This window comes from Scyliorhinus canicula, chromosome 28 (assembly GCF_902713615.1).
Source record: "Scyliorhinus canicula chromosome 28, sScyCan1.1, whole genome shotgun sequence".
NCBI classification, from domain to species: Eukaryota; Metazoa; Chordata; class Chondrichthyes; order Carcharhiniformes; family Scyliorhinidae; genus Scyliorhinus; species Scyliorhinus canicula.
This window is the reverse complement of record NC_052173.1, coordinates 4,924,535-4,941,735: the sequence shown is the minus strand read 5'-3', so window position 1 is coordinate 4,941,735 and position 17,201 is coordinate 4,924,535. Positions and strand designations below refer to the sequence as shown.

The window sequence follows — 17,201 nt, the reverse complement described above, 5'->3', positions numbered from 1 at the left end:
CGAAGTTCGGCCGGGGTGGGTCACGAAGGTTGGCCGGGTTGGGTCACGAAGGTCGGCCGGGTTGGGTCACGAAGGTCTGCCTGCGTGGGTCACGAAGATCGGCCGGGTTGGGTTGCGAAGGTTGGCCGGCGTGGGTCACGAAGATCGGCCGGGTTGGGTCACGAAGATCGGCCGGGTTGGGTTGCGAAGGTCGGCCGGCGTGGGTCGCGAAGATCAGCCGGCGTGGTTCGCCAAGGTTGGCTGGTTGGTAAAAAAGGTCCCCGGAGAAAACGTTTGAAAAACATTGGGTTAGGTGGATTGGCCATGCTAAATTGTCCATCAATGTGGTTACAGGGATCGGGTGGGGGATTGGGCCTGGGCTAGGGTGCTCTTTTGGGGGCAAGGTCGGTGCAGACTCGATGGGCCGAATCCTTCTACACTGCAGGGATTCCATGATTCTAACTATGATCGATTGTTGGATTAAAAATAAAACTCATCGGTAAGGAAATCTGCCGGCCTTACCCGGTCTGGCCTACATGTGACTCCAGACCCCCAGCAATGTGGTTGACTCCTAACTGCCCCCAGGTGGGCAAGGCGCCCACATCCAAGGAAACAATAAAAATTTGAAAAGAAAAGTTAAAAATTTGAGGAATAATCAGAGAGAGTGAATTTCCTGCTGAACAATAGGCAGCCATCTTGCGAGTACGCAGCCAATCTCATGAACCAGCGGATTGTCAAAGTGGTCAGATGCCCCACTCAGTAAAATGAAAGGGGTGTTGCCATGAGTAGAAATGCCTGGCAAATCTGCTTGGGTGGGCAGGGATGAGGGGTGGTGCTGAAGAGTGAGGACCACCACATGTTAATAACATTCGAGGCACGTTTCAGCTGCTTTTGCCGCCATTGCATTTTATGTTTGGAAACAAAGAAAGCTCCGGTCAGCAGCGAGTAGCCTGGAGCACCTCTGGTGGCATCCATGATGCCCGGCTTAATTAAGGTACTCAGCTCAATCGCTCTGATCATGCAGATATGGACGTCACTCTTCTCAACTCCAACTTCACCTCCGTCTCCAATCCACCATGTTGTATTGCCAAACACTTCTACGAAGGACGTGCCTCTAACCTCCAATCACTGGTTCATTATTTATCGCCAGTCGCTATCACTATGACAACCCAAATTCACTCGACACAGCTATACAAAATATACCTCGCCCAATTGGGTGAGATAATGGCAAATGACAACTTCAGTTCAAAGCTGACTCTCTGGGTTTTAAAGTGTGACCTTTCACTTTGAACCAAATAGCGATTTGCTTTGGGAAGCCATTTTGATTCAGTCCTCTACAAGAAGCCATTTTGTACACCTTAATCTGCAGCTGTTCTGATTGCAAAATGCAGCACCGTTTCGATTTATTTTAAAAAACCATCTTATTCTGCGTTCCAGCCCGGACAGAACTTAATTATTTCATTTCCAGTCTCCTCGAAAGACAATTGTGGTCATGCAGGACCTTTTGAGACTGTCCTTTTAAGGGTTTGGTGACAGCGGTTATTGAGCTGAAAGTCCACGGCAATCTTTCATACCCAAATTGTGGTGCTTTTCTTTGATGACGCTTCCTAAAAAAAGAAAAATAATCAAATAGATACTTTCAAATCTTGTGGGCCTGCTCGTCAGTCTCTTAACTGGTCATCCATTAACTATTGCTGCTGAAGGTGAGCACGTTCACCAGCATGCTTCCTGCTCACTGAACGTGAGCAGGGTGTTCTGGGAAGAGCAAACCAAGTTACCTCCGCTTACTCCTCAACGGTGGCCATTCTTCAGTGAACTCATTCTCCGCTTGCTTGACACGCTCGATTCACTGCCTCATAGGCTAGCTGCTTGGACCAATAAATGGGGTCCATCAGGAGAGGATGACCAGACGCAAGTATTGAACCAGCATTCCAAAGAGCATTGCCCGTCCACTGCCCATGTACAGCCTGCAGTGGCCCCGGGCAGCGATGGTTGTGAACTCCTCAGGAATGGCCACCCCAGTGCATTCTACAGTCAGCACGTTGAGCGACGCATGGCAGGTCGTGGAGGTTTTGCGCTGCCCCTCTGTGCTTCCCCCCCACCCCTTGCCCCCAACACCACACACTCCCCCCAGTACTCAATGCAGGTTAGCGCCTCAACGAAGATCCCAGCGTGGGTTGTCAATGGCCTTTTTAAAGTTTCTGCGCTGGATGATCAAGCATTTTCTTCAGGGGTTGCGCTTTGCAAAGCTGGATACGCGATGTGCCATTTGAGTGGGACAGGAGCTGCTTGGGAAGTGGCACCATTTCAGGTGACTCACAACTGGTCCCTCGCTCTCAGCAACCACACACGTCGCAGCCCTTCATCAGGTCAGCTATGTTGAAGACAGGCCATGCTTCCATTTTCTCGTGAAAAGAACACACCCCCATCCTCTTTGTCTTGTGGCGCAGTGGGTTAGAGTTTTGCCTCTGAGCCAAAAGCTGTGGGTTCGAGTCCCACCCCAGGACGTGACGGCCAAGGAAGGTGTGTTCGTAACGCGGCCAAACAGGTCGAGTGTCAACCTGTAAATCCGTCCAAACACCCCAATGGCTGGCAGTAAGAGCAGGATAGACTCCTGGTCAACCAGGCTTGATGTGAAGTGGCTCTCAAGCTATTAGCCTATGGTGACAGACTAGTGACCAGGGAATGACTAGCGATGGAAACAGACAAAAGTCTGCGTTAATGCATCTCTAGGTGTGGGAAAAAGAGCTCCATTCACTTTATCCCAGTGAAAGTGAGCTGGGAATACAGGATAAACAGCAGGATGCTGGGAAGCACCGAGGATCAGAGGGATCTTGGTGTGCATGTACATCTGTCCCTTAAGGTAATAGGACAGGTGGACACAGTGGTTAAGAAGGCCTATGGTAAACTTGCCTTTATTAGCCCAGGCAGAGTTTAAGAGCCGGGAGGTTATGCTGGAACTGTATAAAACGTTGGTTAGGCCACAACTAGAACATAGAACATAGAACAGTACAGCACAGAACAGGCCCTTCAGCCCTCGATGTTGTGCCGAGCAATGATCACCCTACTCAAACCCACGTATCCACCCTATACCCGTAACCCAACAACCCCCCCCCCCCCCCTAACCTTACTTTTTTTTAGGACACTACGGGCAATTTAGCATGGCCAATCCACCTAACCCGCACTCAGTGAGTATTGTGTGCAGCTCTGGAATCCACATTACAGGAGGGATGTGATAGCCACTGGAAAGGCTGCAGAGGAGATTTACCAGGATGTTGCCTGGGCTGGAGAGTGTTAGTGATGAAGAGAGATTGGATAGACTGGGATTGTTTTCCTTGGAGCAGAGGAGACTGAGGGGGAGACAGGATTGAGATGGATAGAATTATGAGGGGCACAGATAGAGTAGACAGGAAGCAACCTTTCCCCTTGGTGGATGGGTCAATGACCAGGGGGCAGAGATTTAAGGCGAGGGGCAGGAGGCAATCGGCACGGTAGCACAGTGGTTAGCACTACTTCTTCACAAGGTGAGGGGCAGGAGGTTTCGAGGGGATGTGAGGAAAAACCTTTTCACCCAGAGGGTGGAGGGAGTCTGGAACTCGCTGCCTGAGAGGGTGATGGAGGCAGAGACCCTCACAACATTAAATAAGTATTTAGATGTGTGCCTGTGATCCCAGGGCAGACACGGCTATGGGCCAAGTGCTGGGAAATGGGATTGGAGTAGATAGGTGAGTGGTTTTGACCAGCACAGACACGATGGGCCGAAGGGCTGTAGACCTCTCTGACTCGCTGTCTCTGCAAGGGTGCCCTCATACCTTTGTGTCCCACATCTCGGAATCATTCTCTGAACCCTTTCAATCTGTTTGATTAGAAAAAAAAACTTTGGTTCTATTGACATGCCCTGGAAATATTGCCTGAGAATTGACGAGCTTTATTGATATTAGCGCTGGAACTGATCTGATGAGGAATCACCCTGTGCATGTCTGACTGTTTGTGCACATGTAACCCTGAAGTGCCAGAACTGACGACCAGAAGATGGGCTTCTTACACAGTTTAATGTAATTTAACATTTAATAATCTTTATTGTCACAAGTAGGCTTACATTAACACTGCAATGAAGTTACTGTGAAAATCCCCTAGTCGCCACATTCCGGTGCCTGTTCGGGTCACAGAGGGAGAATTCAGAATTTCCAATTCACCTAACAGCACGTCTTTCGGGACTTGTGGGGGGAAACGGGAGCACCCGGAGGAAACCCACGCAGACACGGGGAGAACGTGCAGACTCCGCACAGTCACCCGAGCCGGGAATCTAACCCGGGACCCTGGCGCTGTGAAGCAACAGTACTAATCACTGTGCTACCGTGCTGCCCAAGTTATATCAAGTTCTAGTGCGGGCAGCACGGTAGCATAGTGGTTAGCACAGTTGCTTCACAGCGACAGGGTCCCAGGTTCGATTCCCCGCTGGGTCACTATCTGTGCGGAGTCTGCACATTCTCCCCGTGTCTGCGTGGGTTTCCTCCGGGTGCTCCGGTTTCCTCCCACGGTCCAAAGACGTGCAGGTTAGGTGGATTGGCCATGATAAATTGCCCTTAGTGACCAAAAATGTTAAGTGGGGGTTACTGGGTTAGGGGGATAGGGTGGAGGTGTGGGCTTGAGAAGGGTGCCCTTTCCAAGGGCCGGTGCAGACTCGATGGGCCGAATGGCCTCCTTCTGCACTGTAAATTCTATGATTCTGGAGTAGGGGCAGAGGATGCTCGCAGGGTTGGCTAAATGGGCTGATTGGAGGACTGTGCGCTCCCTCTGATTTCGCCTCTACGTGATCCCGACAATGACTCTCGCTATCTCTTCCTGAATGAAGCTTGTCCATTTTGGTAGGTCACAAGGTCTGCACTCCCATGAGCGAGTGGGGGATCTGTGGCCTCCTGAGGGTTTGAGTGGGTTAGGTTGAAGTTACTTCCCCGGAGTGTTTTTCCTGACCTTGACCCGATATTTCAAGCTTCAGATTGTGCTTGGGCAGTCCTTAAAGTGCCAGCTGACTGGACGCCCAGTGCCAGCAGCTGGCATTGCTGGTTACATTTTGTATTATTTGGTGGCAATTGAACAGTCACATTTTACTGTCACTCGTTAAAAATATGAGTCTGGGAGGGACAATGCTTCCTGAGTTATTAGTGGCACTCTTTCTCGAAGATGAAACACTTGACCATATAACATGCGAGAAGAAGGAGGCCATTCGGCCCATTGAGTCTCTCCAACATCCAATGAGATCATGACTGATCTGATGTGATAATCCTCAACTCCACTTTCCCGCCCTCTCCCCATAACCCTCGATTCCCTCACTCTTATCCCCATAACCCTCGATTCCCTCACTCTTATCCCCATAACCCTCCATTCCCTCACTTATCCCCATAACCCTCGATTCCCTCACTTATCCCCATCACCCTCGATCCCCTCACTCTTATCCCCATAACCCTCGATTCCCTCACTCTTATCCCCATAACCCTCGATTCCCTCACTCTTATCCCCATAACCCTCGATTCCCTCACTCTTATCCCCATAACCCTCGATTCCCTCACTCTTATCCCCATAACCCTCGATTCCCTCACTCTTATCCCCATAACCCTCGATTCCCTCACTCTTATCCCCAGAACCCTCGATTCCCTCACTCTTATCCCCATAACCCTCGATCCCCTCACTCTTATCCCCATAACCCTCGATTCCCTCACTCTTATCCCCATAACCCTCGATTCCCTCACTCTTATCCCCATAACCCTCGATCCCCTCACTCTTATCCCCATAACCCTCGATTCCCTCACTCTTATCCCCATAACCCTCGATTCCCTCACTCTTATCCCCATAACCCTCGATTCCCTCACTGTTATCCCCATAACCCTCGATTCCCTCACTCTTATCTCCATAACCCTCGATCCCCTCACTCTTATCCCCATTACCCTCAATTCCCTCACTCTTATCCCCATAACCCTCGATACCCTCACTCTTATCCCCATTAGGAGGAACTTCTTCACCCAAAGGGTTGTGAATCTATGGAATTCCTTGCCCAGTGAGGCTCCTTCATTACATGTTTTTAAGGTAAAGATAGATAGTTTTTTGAAGAATAAAGGGATTAAGGGTTATGGTGTTCGGGCCGGAAAGTGGAGCTGAGTCCACAAAAGATCAGCCATGATCTCATTGAATGGCGGAGCAGGCTCGAGGGGCCAGATGGCCTACTCCTGTTCCTAGTTCTTATGTTCTTATAACCCTCGATTCCCTCACTCTTATCCCCATAACCCTCGATTCATAGAACATAGAACACTACAGCGCAGTACGGGCCCTTCGGCCATCGATGTTGCGCCGACCTGTGAAACCATCTGAAGCCTATCTGACCTACACTATTCCATTTTCATCCATATGTCTATCCAGTGACCACTTAAATGCCCTTAAAGTTGGCGAGTCTACTACTATTGCAGGCAGGGCGTTCCACACCCCTACTACTCTCTGAGTAAAGAAACTGCCTCTGACATCTGTCCTATATCTATCACCCCTCAATTTAAAGCTATGTCCCCTCGTGTTGGTCATCACCATCCGAGGAAAAAGACTCTCACTGTCCACCCTATCTAACCCTCTGACTATCTTATATGTCTCTATTAAGTCACCTCTCAGCCTTCTCCTCTCTAACGAAAACAACTTCAATTCCCTGAGCCTTTCCTCGTAAGACCTTCCCTCCATACCAGGCAACATCCTAGTAAATCTCCTCTGAACCCTTTCCAAAGCTTCCACATCCTTCCTATAATGTGGTGACCAGAACTGCACGCAGTACTCCAGGTGCGGCCGCACCAGAGTTATGTACAGCTGCAGCATGACCTTGTGGTTCCGAAACTCAATCCCCCTGCTTATAAAGGCTAGCACACCATATGCCTTCTTAACAGCCCTATTAACCTGGGTGGCAACTTTCAGGGATTTATGTACCTGGATGCCGAGATCTCTCTGTTCATCTACACTACCAGGAATCTTGCCATTAGCCCAGTACTCTGCATTCCTGTTACTCCTTCCAAAGTGAACCACCTCACACTTTTCCGCATTAAACTCCATCTGCCACCTCTCAGCCCAGCTCTGCAGCTTATCTATGTCCCTCTGTATCTTATAACATCCTTCAGCACTATCCACAACTCCACCGACCTTCGTGTCATCTGCAAATTTACTAACCCATCCTTCTACACCCTCTTCCAGGTCATTTATAAAAATGACAAACAGCAGTGGCCCCAAAACAGATCCTTGCGGTACACCACTGGTAACTGAACTCCAGGATGAACATTTGCCATCAACCACCACCCTTTGTCTTCTTTCAGCTAGCCAATTACTGATCCAAACCGCTAAATCATCTTCAATTCCATACTTCCTTATTTTCTGCAATAGCCTACCGTGGGGAACCTTATCAAACGCCTTACTGAAATCCATATACACCACATCAACAGCTTTACCCTGATCCACCTGTTTGGTCACCTTCTCAAAAAACTCAATAAGGTTTGTGAGACATGACCTACCCTTCACAAAACCGTGTTGAGTATCGCTAATCAACTTGTTCTTTTCAAGATGATTATAAACCCTCTCTCTTATAACCTTTTCCAACATTTTACACACAACCGAAGTAAGGCTCACAGGTCTATAATTACCAGGGTTGTCTCTACTCCCCTTCTTGAACAAGGGGACAACATTTGCTATCCTCCAGTCTTCCGGCACTATTCCTGTCGATAAAGACGACATAAAGATCGATTCCCTCGCTCTTATCCCCATATCCCTCGATTCCCTCACTCTTATCCCCATAACCCTCGATTCCCTCACTCTTATCCCCATAACCCTCGATTCCCTCACTCTTATCCCCATAACCCTCGATTCCCTCACTCTTATCCCCATAACCCTCGATCCCCTCACTCTTATCCCCATAACCCTCGATTCCCTCACTCTTATCCCCATAACCCTCGATTCCCTCACTCTTATCCCCATAACCCTCGATTCCCTCACTCTTACCCCCATAACCCTCGATCCCCTCACTCTTATCCCCATAACCCTCGATTCCCTCACTCTTATCCCCATAACCCTCGATTCCCTCACTCTTATCCCCATAACCCTCGATTCCCTCACTCTTATCCCCATAACCCTCGATTCCCTCACTCTTATCCCCATAACCCTCGATCCCCTCACTCTTATCCCCATAACCCTCGATTCCCTCACTCTTATCCCCATAACCCTCGATTCCCTCACTCTTATCCCCATAACCCTCGACTCCCTCACTCTTATCCCCGTAACCCTAAATACCCTCACTCTTACCCCCATAACCCTCGATTCCCTCACTCATCCCCATAACCCTCGATTCCCTCACTCTTATCCCCATAACCCTCGATTCCCTCACTCTTATCCCCATAACCCTCGATTCCCTCACTCTTATCCCCATAACCCTCAATACCCTCACTCTTACCCCCATAACCCTCGATTCCCTCACTCATCCCCATAACCCTCGATTCCCTCACTCTTATCCCCATAACCCTCGATTCCCTCACTCTTATCCCCATAACCCTCGATTCCCTCACTCTTATCCCCATAACCCTCGATTCCCTCACTCTTATCCCCATAACCCTCGATTCCCTCACTCTTATCCCCATAACCCTCGATTCCCTCACTCTTACCCCATAACCCTCGATCCCCTCACTCTTATCCACATAACCCTCGATTCCCTCACTCTTCTCCCCATAACCCTCGATTCCCTCACTCTCATCCCTATAACCCTCGATCCCCTCACTCTTATCCCCATAACCCTCGATTCCCCCACTCTTATCCCCATAACCCTCGATTCCCTCACTCTTATCCCCATAACCCTCGATTCCCTCACTCTTATCCCCATAACCCTCGATCCCCTCACTCTTATCCCCATCACCCTCGATTCCCTCACTCTTATCCCCATAACCCTCGATTCCCTCACTCTTATCCCCATAACCCTCGACTCCCTCACTCTTATCCCCATAACCCTAAATACCCTCACTCTTACCCCCATAACCCTCGATTCCCTCACTCATCCCCATAACCCTCGATTCCCTCACTCTTATCCCCATAACCCTCGATTCCCTCACTCTTATCCCCATAACCCTCGATTCCCTCACTCTTACCCCCATAACCCTCGATTCCCTCACTCATCCCCATAACCCTCGATTCCCTCACTCTTATCCCCATAACCCTCGATCCCCTCACTCTTATCCCCATAACCCTCGATTCCCTCACTCTTACCCCATAACCCTCGATCCCCTCACTCTTATCCACATAACCCTCGATTCCCTCACTCTTATCCCCATAACCCTCGATTCCCTCACTCTCATCCCCATAACCCTCGATCCCCTCACTCTTATCCCCTAACCCTCGATTCCCCCACTCTTATCCCATAACCCTCGATTCCCTCACTCTTATCCCCATAACCCTCGATTCCCTCACTCTTATCCCCATAACCCTCGATTCCCTCACTCTTATCCCCATAACCCTCGATTCCCCCACTCTTATCCCCATAACCCTCGATTCCCTCACTCTTATCCCCATAACCCTCGATTCCCTCACTCTTATCCCCATAACCCTCGATTCCCTCACTCTTATCCCCATAACCCTCGATTCCCTCACTCTTATCCCCATAACCCTCGATTCCCTCACTCTTATCCCCATAACCCTCGATTCCCTCCCTCTTATCCCCATAACCCTCAATTCCCTCACTGATTAAAAATCTCAGCTGTGAACATATTAACGGCCCGGCCTGTACAGCTCTCTGCGGTAAAGAATTCCACAGATTCACTGCCCTCAGAGAGGAGAAATTCCTCCTCCTCTCTGTCTGAAATGGGCGACCCCTCACTCTGAGATTCTGCCCTGTGGTCCCAGACTCTCAGCATCGACCCTGTCAAACCCCCTGAGAATACGATACGTCTCAATAAGGTCACCCCTCATTCTTCTAAACTCCAATGAGTACAGGCCCAATCTACTCAACCTCTCCTCATAGGAAAATCCCTCCATCCCCAGGGTCAACCGAGTGAACCTCCTCAGCACTGCCTCCAATGGGAATATATCTGTCCTTAGATACGGGGACCAAAACTGTTCACAGGGTTCCGTGAGTGGTCTTGTTAATGCCTGGAAGATGTTCCCTCATGCGACTGAGGAAGTGCAAAAGCAAGGCCCCTTCACATTCCCTTTCATCGAGATACATTCCTCCGGCTTTTAAAATAAGGAAGAATTCAGTGATCGGCCGACGAGAGGTGACTATTGTGTGAGGTGGTTTCAAGCTGAATAATGCCGGAGTTGAATTAGGTTGAGCATGATTTTACATTAGGCTCTGCCTTGTGCAAGAAACCTTACAGATCGTGTGAGAATGGGCATTCAAGACTGTTACCTTCATTTGTTCTATGTGGACAACAGCATCATGGACTGTCACAAAGATCTGCTCTGGGCGAAGGTGGTTTAGCAAGCCGCTACACGTCAATATTTTCAAAACATCTTCTAGAAAATGCAAAGAATAACACCTTTTGTCACTACGGATGCATCAATGAACACCTCTTTAGAAAATAGCCGCGGTACTTCTGATGTACCATCAATTGGACTCGAGACACAATTAGGATCCGAACTGTGGCTTTAATCAGCTAGTTGTTAGCCCGGTGGTCGACTACAGAGTAAGGCCGACCGCCGGGAACTCTGGGTACTTATACCCCGCCTCAGAGACGGGGCCTACTTGCCTCTCGACCAATTGGTGAGCAGTCACATGACTAGTCCCAGCCAATCGGACGAGAGGCACATGACCAGCCAGAGCCAATGGTAAACCCATGCTCTGCACCAATGGCAGTGCTCACATTCATACCACCACAACTTCCTCAAACTGTCAAATCTCCAACTTCTACCAGTTCCGATGAAAGGGCATTGGCCAGAACCATTGAGTATGTTTCCCTCTCTACACAAAGCTGTGAAGTATTTTCAGCAGTTTCTCTTTTGTGTTGATCTCCTTCAGCTAATACTAAACTGTTCTGATTCCTTTCAGCTTCTCGAGGCAGAATTTAACGCAGGCAACCGAGGTCTCGCGCGAGCTCCGCATCTCCAATCTTCGAGAAGGCCAGTGCAATAACTGGATAGTGGCTGCCCTTCCTCTCGTCCCAGGGCCATGGAGGAGGGGGCAGGAGCTTGGGGAGCAGGGAGAGGGGGAACAAAAACACCCGGACCCCAAGAGCTGCCGGCCAATCAGAGGCCATCAGCTGTTCATACCTCACCAGTGCCACCGTGCTGTGCTGTGCCCTAATGCACCACCTGTGCCACCCTCTGGAACTCTTCCCTCCCCCCCTTTCAATTTTCGACGGGTTTCCTTGGACTTGATTTATTCTCGTCGCCAATGTAATATTGCGAGGTGATCAACGATGCAATGCTAAATCACGACAACGAATAAACGGGCATCGTGCGACTATCAACAGGCAGGACTGTTCCCTTCCAGTTGGGGAACACTTCAGCAGTCAAGGACATTCAGCCTCTGATCTCCGGGTCAGCATTCTACAAGGAGGCCTTCAGGAGACGCGACAACGCAAAATTGCTGAGCAAAAACTTATAGCTAAGTTCCGCACGCATGAATGCGGACTCAACCGGGATCTGGGATTCATGTCGCATTACATTCGGCCCCCACCAACAAGCCTGGACTTGCAGAGGCCTACCGACTGAACTGGCTTGGGACAATTCACACCTCTTTAACCTGGAGTTACCTCTCTCTCTGCATCTTTGATGATTTGATTGCCTGCAGGTGCTCGCATTCCGGGGCATCTCTGACTGTGTCTATATAAACATTTCTGGAACAAGCCTTTCCATTCACCTGAAGAAGGAGCCGTGCTCCGAAAGCTCGTGTTTGAAACAAACCTGTTGGACTTTAACCTGGTGTTGTAAGACTTCTTACTGTGCTCACCCCAGTCCAACGCCGGCATCTCCACATCATGCTAAATCACAACAGAGGCTTATTGAACTCAGAAGAACTACTGACACAGGACAGCACAGCTATTAGGGGTGGCACGGTGGTTCGCACTGTTGCCTCACAGCACCAGGGACACAGGTTCAAATCCAGACTTGGTGACTGTGCAGAGTCAGCACGTCCTCCCCGTGTCTGCGTGGGTATTCTCCGGGTGCTCAGGTTTCCTCCCACAGTCCATAGATGTGCAGGTTAGGTGGATTGGCCATTAAAAATTGTCCCTTAGTGTCCAAAGATGTGCAGGTTAGGTGGATTGGCCATGTTAAATTGTCCTTTAGCGTCCAAAGATGTGCAGGTTAGGTGGATCGGCCATGCTAAATTGTCCCTTAATGTCCAAAGATGTGCAGGTTAGGTGGATTGGTCATGTTAAATTGTCCCTAAGTGTCCAAAGATGTGAAGGTTAGGTGGATTGGCCATGATAAATTGTCCCTTAGTGTCCAAAGATGTACAGGTTAGGTGGATTAGCCATGTTAAATTGTCCCTTAGTGTCCAAAGATGTGCAGGTTAGGTGGATTGGCCATGTTAAATTGTCCCTTAGTGTCCAAAGATGTGCAGGTTAGGTGGATTGGCCATGATAAATTGTCCCTTAGTGTCCAAAGATGTGCAGGTTAGGTGGATTGGCCATGCTAAATTGTCCCTTAGTGCCCAAAGGTGTGCAGGTTAGGTGGATTGGCCATGTTAAATTGTCCCTTAGTGCCCAAAGATGTGCAGGTTAGGTGGATTGGCCATGCTAAATTATCCATTAGTGTCCAAAGATGTACAGGTTAGGTGGATTGGCCATGATAAATTATCCCTTAGTGCCCAAAGATGTACAAGTTAGGTGGATTGGCCATGCTAAATTGCCCCTTAGTGTCCAAAGACGTGCAGGTTAGGTGGATTGGCCATGATAAATTGTCCCTTAGTGCCCAAAGATGTGCAGGTTAGGTGGATTGGCCATGTTAAATTGCCCCTTAGTGTCCAAAGATGTGCAGGTTAGGTGGATTGGCCATGATAAATTGTCCCTTAGTGTCCAAAGATGTGCAGGTTAGGTGGATTGGCCATGCTAAATTGCCCCTTAGTGTCCAAAGATGTGCAGGTTAGGTGGATTGGCCATGATCAATTGCCACTTGGTGTCCAAAGGTTAGGTGGGGTACGGGGTTACAGGGATAGGTTGGTGCTCTTTCAGAGGGTTGGTGCAGACTAGATGGACCAAATGGCCTCCTTCTGCACTGTTGGGATTTTATGATTTTCAGTCATTATGCGCTACTTGACCTCTATTGGAAAGTCATTGGGGGTTGGGGAGGGGCTCTTTCAGAGGACTTAAGCTCACTCATAGATCATAGAATTTACAGTGCAGAAGGAGGCTATTCGGCCCATCGAGTCTGCACCGGATCTTGGAAAGCGCGCCCTACCCAAGGCCACGCTTTCCCCCTATCCCCGTAACCCAGTAACCCCACTTAACGGTTTTGGACATTAAGGGACAATTTATCATGGCCAATCCACCGAACCTGCACATCTTTGGACTGTGGGAGGAAACCGGAGCACCCGGAGGAAACCCACGCCGATACGGGGAGGATGTGCAGACTCCGCACAGACAGTGGCCCAGCTGGGAATCGATCCTGGGACCCTGGAGCTGTGAGGCAGCAGTGCTAACCACTATGCTACCGTGCCGCCCAGTTAGACTCTCACACCATTGGACTTCTCACATTAAGGGTACATCATGATATAAAATCCCAGTATACCCCAAACCAAAAGGAAGATATGTGAACAGATGATATGGCATGCAATGATAATACTGTAATACTTACTGTTGCATTCTGCAAGATAGACCCACATGTCGGCTTCCTGACACTCCACACACATCTGGAACAGAGGACCATTGGAGGAAATTAAATTGAGCTGTTTATTATCCGGAGCAGGGCCCCTGCTGATTATATTTGCCTCAGACAGACCAAAGGCAGCTTAAGAGAAAGCTAGATAAACACATGAGGGAGAAAAGAATAGAAGGCTCTGCTGATAGGGTGGTCAATGCAGAGCATAAGCACTAGCATGGATCAGTTGGGCCGAATGGCCTGTTTCTAAGCTTTACGAAAGGACTGAAGGAGCCTCGGGTTGAGTGGGCTTCAATGGTGTTGATTTGCGGCCTGCTTCCCTCATATAATTATTTGCAAACAATTGTGCAGCGCCATTTTAATGATTTCAGTTTCTTCCATTTAATTTTGACAAGTGTCGAGACGGTCATTTCCGCCTTCTCCAACTTGCTCTCAGTTGCTGACCACATCAACTGGCTAAACAGCCCCCTCAGGAACGGAAATCGGGTGGGATTTATGAACCGGTGTTTGAGGTGATCAAAACCATGAGAGATCCGGACAAGATCGATCGGGAGAAACTTCCCCACTCGGGAAAGGATCGTGAACACGAGGTTCCTTTCCTGGGATGTGGCCGTCTGATATTGATGATCTCTGGTGATCCTCTGCCCCACAAGAGGAAACCTTCTCTCTGGATCCTCTCCATCAAAAACCTTTCAGAATTTTAAACACCTCTGTGAGGTCACCCCTCAGTCTTCCTTCTTCCAGAGAGTGGAGACCTGGCGTATCCACCCTTTCCTGACAGGTAAACCCACAGAGATCTGGCATCATCCTTGCCAATGCTCTCTGCACCCACTCCAGTGCCTCGATATCCTTTTATAACATGGAGACCAGAACTGTACACAGTGTTCCAAGTGTGCTCTAACCAAGGTTGAGGATAACTCCCCTACCTCACAATCATATTCCACCAGAAATAAAATCTGGTGTTTGCTTCACTTTTTGTTGACAATTTTGCTACCCTGTGGCACTTTTAGCGATTGCCATATTTGTTCTCCTTTGCAATCTGCAGCCCAATTCCTAACTAGGTATTTCGAACAATAGAATTAAATCCATACAGTGCAGAAGGAGGTCATTCGGCCCATCGAGCCTGCACCGACCCTCTGAGAGCACCCTACCTAGGCCCACTCCCCGCCCTATCCCTGTAACCCCACCTAACCTGTACATCTTTGGACACTAAGGGACAATTTAACACGGCCAATCCACCTAACCTGCACATCTTTGGACACTAAGGGACAATTTAACACGGCCAATCCACCTAACCTGCACATCTTTGGACACTAAGGGGCAATTTAACATGGCCAATCCACCTAACCTGCACATCTTTGGACACTAAGGGGCAATTTAACATGGCTAATCCACCTAACCTGTACATCTTTGGACACTAAGGGGCAATTTAACATGGCCAATCCACCTAACCTGCACATCGCTGGACACTAGGGGCTGGTTTAGCACACTGGGCTAAATCGCTGGCTTTTAAAGCAGACCAAGGCAGGCCAGCAGCACGGTTCAATTCCCGTACCACCTCCCCGAACAGACACCGGAATGTGGCGACTAGGGGCTTTTCACAGTAACTTCATTGAAGCCTACTCGTGACAATAAGAGATTTTCATTTCATTTCATAAGGGACAATTTATCATGGCCAATTCACCTAACCTACACATCTTTGGACTGTGGGAGGAAACCGGAGCACCCGGAGGAAACCCACGCGCACACAGGGAGAACGTGCAGACTCCACACAGACAGCATCCCAGAGCTGGGATCGAACCTGAGACCTCGGCGCCGTGAGGCAGCTGTGCTAACCATTGTGCCGCCGTGCTGCCCCCGAGGGCAGAATTATAACGTTGGCGACTGGGAGCGGCCCGTAATGTGTTAATGCTGATAATTGGAAACCCACTGCTGTTTAACGAATTAGGAGCAGGCCATTTTGCCCCTGGAGCTTGGACTGTTGTCTAACAAGCGAACAAATTCAGTGAAGGAGCTGGAGGGATTCAAGCAGAAGGCCCACCATCACCATGGCAACTTAATCGGGCCTTGCCCACCTGTGAGGAAAAAGTAACAAAAGAAAAGTCGAAGGCGGTTTCCCCTGAGCCCACAGCAAATGCCTCATTTTGAAGGTTGGATATGCAGAAGTGGTCCCATATAGCCACCTAATTACCTACAAATGGCATCATTTCCACTATTGGTGGAAAATTGCTTTGGAACTTTGGGGCCTCACGGTAGCATGGTGGTTAGCATCAATGCTTCACAGCTCCAGGGTCCCAGGTTCGATTCCCAGCTGGGTCACTGTCTGTGCGGAGTCTGCACGTCCTCCCCCTGTGTGCGTGGGTTTCCTCCGGGTGCTCCGGTTTCCTCCCACAGTCCAAAGGTGTGCGGGTCAGGTGGATTGGCCATGCTAAATTGCCCGTAGTGTAAGGTTAATGGGGGGATTGTTGGGTTACGGGTTACGTGGGTTTAAGTAGGGTGATCATTGCTCGGCACAACATCGAGGGCCGAAGGGCCTGTTCTGTGCTGTACTGTTCTAACTTCTGGTGGCTGTGAAAAACGCGGCATAAAATGCAGGTCCGCCTTTCTGTGGGACCAATTGATTCCTGGCATTCCCACATGGAACTGTTGGGCAGCGGTTGACCTCTGAACTTTGCGCCTCCTGGCCCGGACGCTGCAGTCAGTTACCTGAACAAACAACCTTGCTCCGGCTGTATCAACGAATAAGACGCTACTGCAGTCGATTACGACGGACTTAATCTTCTCAGGCTGATTAGCTGGCGGGCAAAGAACAATGTTTGCGTTAGCACTTGAACAGACTTCTGAATCAACTCGCTGCTGTCACCTGCGATGAAAAAAACACCTTTCCCAACCAATTCAGCAAACGATTGCAAGATCAGCCAGCCATTCCTCAGATTTCAGGGCAATTCTGGGCACCAGCAAAGTTGGGTGAGGGCAGGAATTGATGCCAGTGGTAGCACTCTTGGTTCTGAGTCAGAAGACCCCACTTCATTGGCAAGGGTCCAATAATCTCGGCTATGGCTCTGGGACGGTACTGAGGGAGCGTTGCACAATTAGGCATGCCTTTTCTTTTGGACATAAAACCAAGGCCCAGTCAGCCCACTCTGGTGGATGTACAAAATCCCTTGGTGTAGTGGACAGGGAGGCAATGGCATAGTGGTATCTGATATGTTGGGTAAGCTGGGTATGCGAGGACTGCGTTTACTGCTGTAGTGAGAGAGACAGGCTTCCAACACTTGGAGAAATGCAACTCGATTTTATTGAACTCTTAACTATCATACATACTTGCACTGTGGGTTGACACTATGCTGACTTGACTGGAGACCTGAGGCTAACCTGACCAGACTATCTTACTACCACAT

The 17,201-nt window shown here is 49.4% G+C and overlaps 1 protein-coding gene across 3 annotated transcripts in view; it reads right to left on the bottom strand.

Annotated features, from left to right (window-relative positions):
* Positions 1–410: 410 nt before the first annotated feature.
* slc26a10 (solute carrier family 26 member 10) overlaps positions 411–17,201 on the bottom strand; it is a 127,800-nt gene continuing 111,009 nt past the window's right edge. For all 3 annotated transcript variants that reach the window (XM_038786695.1, XM_038786696.1, XM_038786694.1), the window contains exons 15-18: positions 16,507–16,595; positions 13,777–13,831; positions 10,388–10,494; positions 411–1,586 (exon numbers count right to left, since the gene is read on the bottom strand). In XM_038786695.1, coding sequence (XP_038642623.1) covers positions 1,548–1,586; positions 10,388–10,494; positions 13,777–13,831; positions 16,507–16,595 — 290 coding nt within the window. In that variant the 3' untranslated portion in view covers positions 411–1,547. The remainder of the gene's footprint in view (positions 1,587–10,387; positions 10,495–13,776; positions 13,832–16,506; positions 16,596–17,201) is intronic.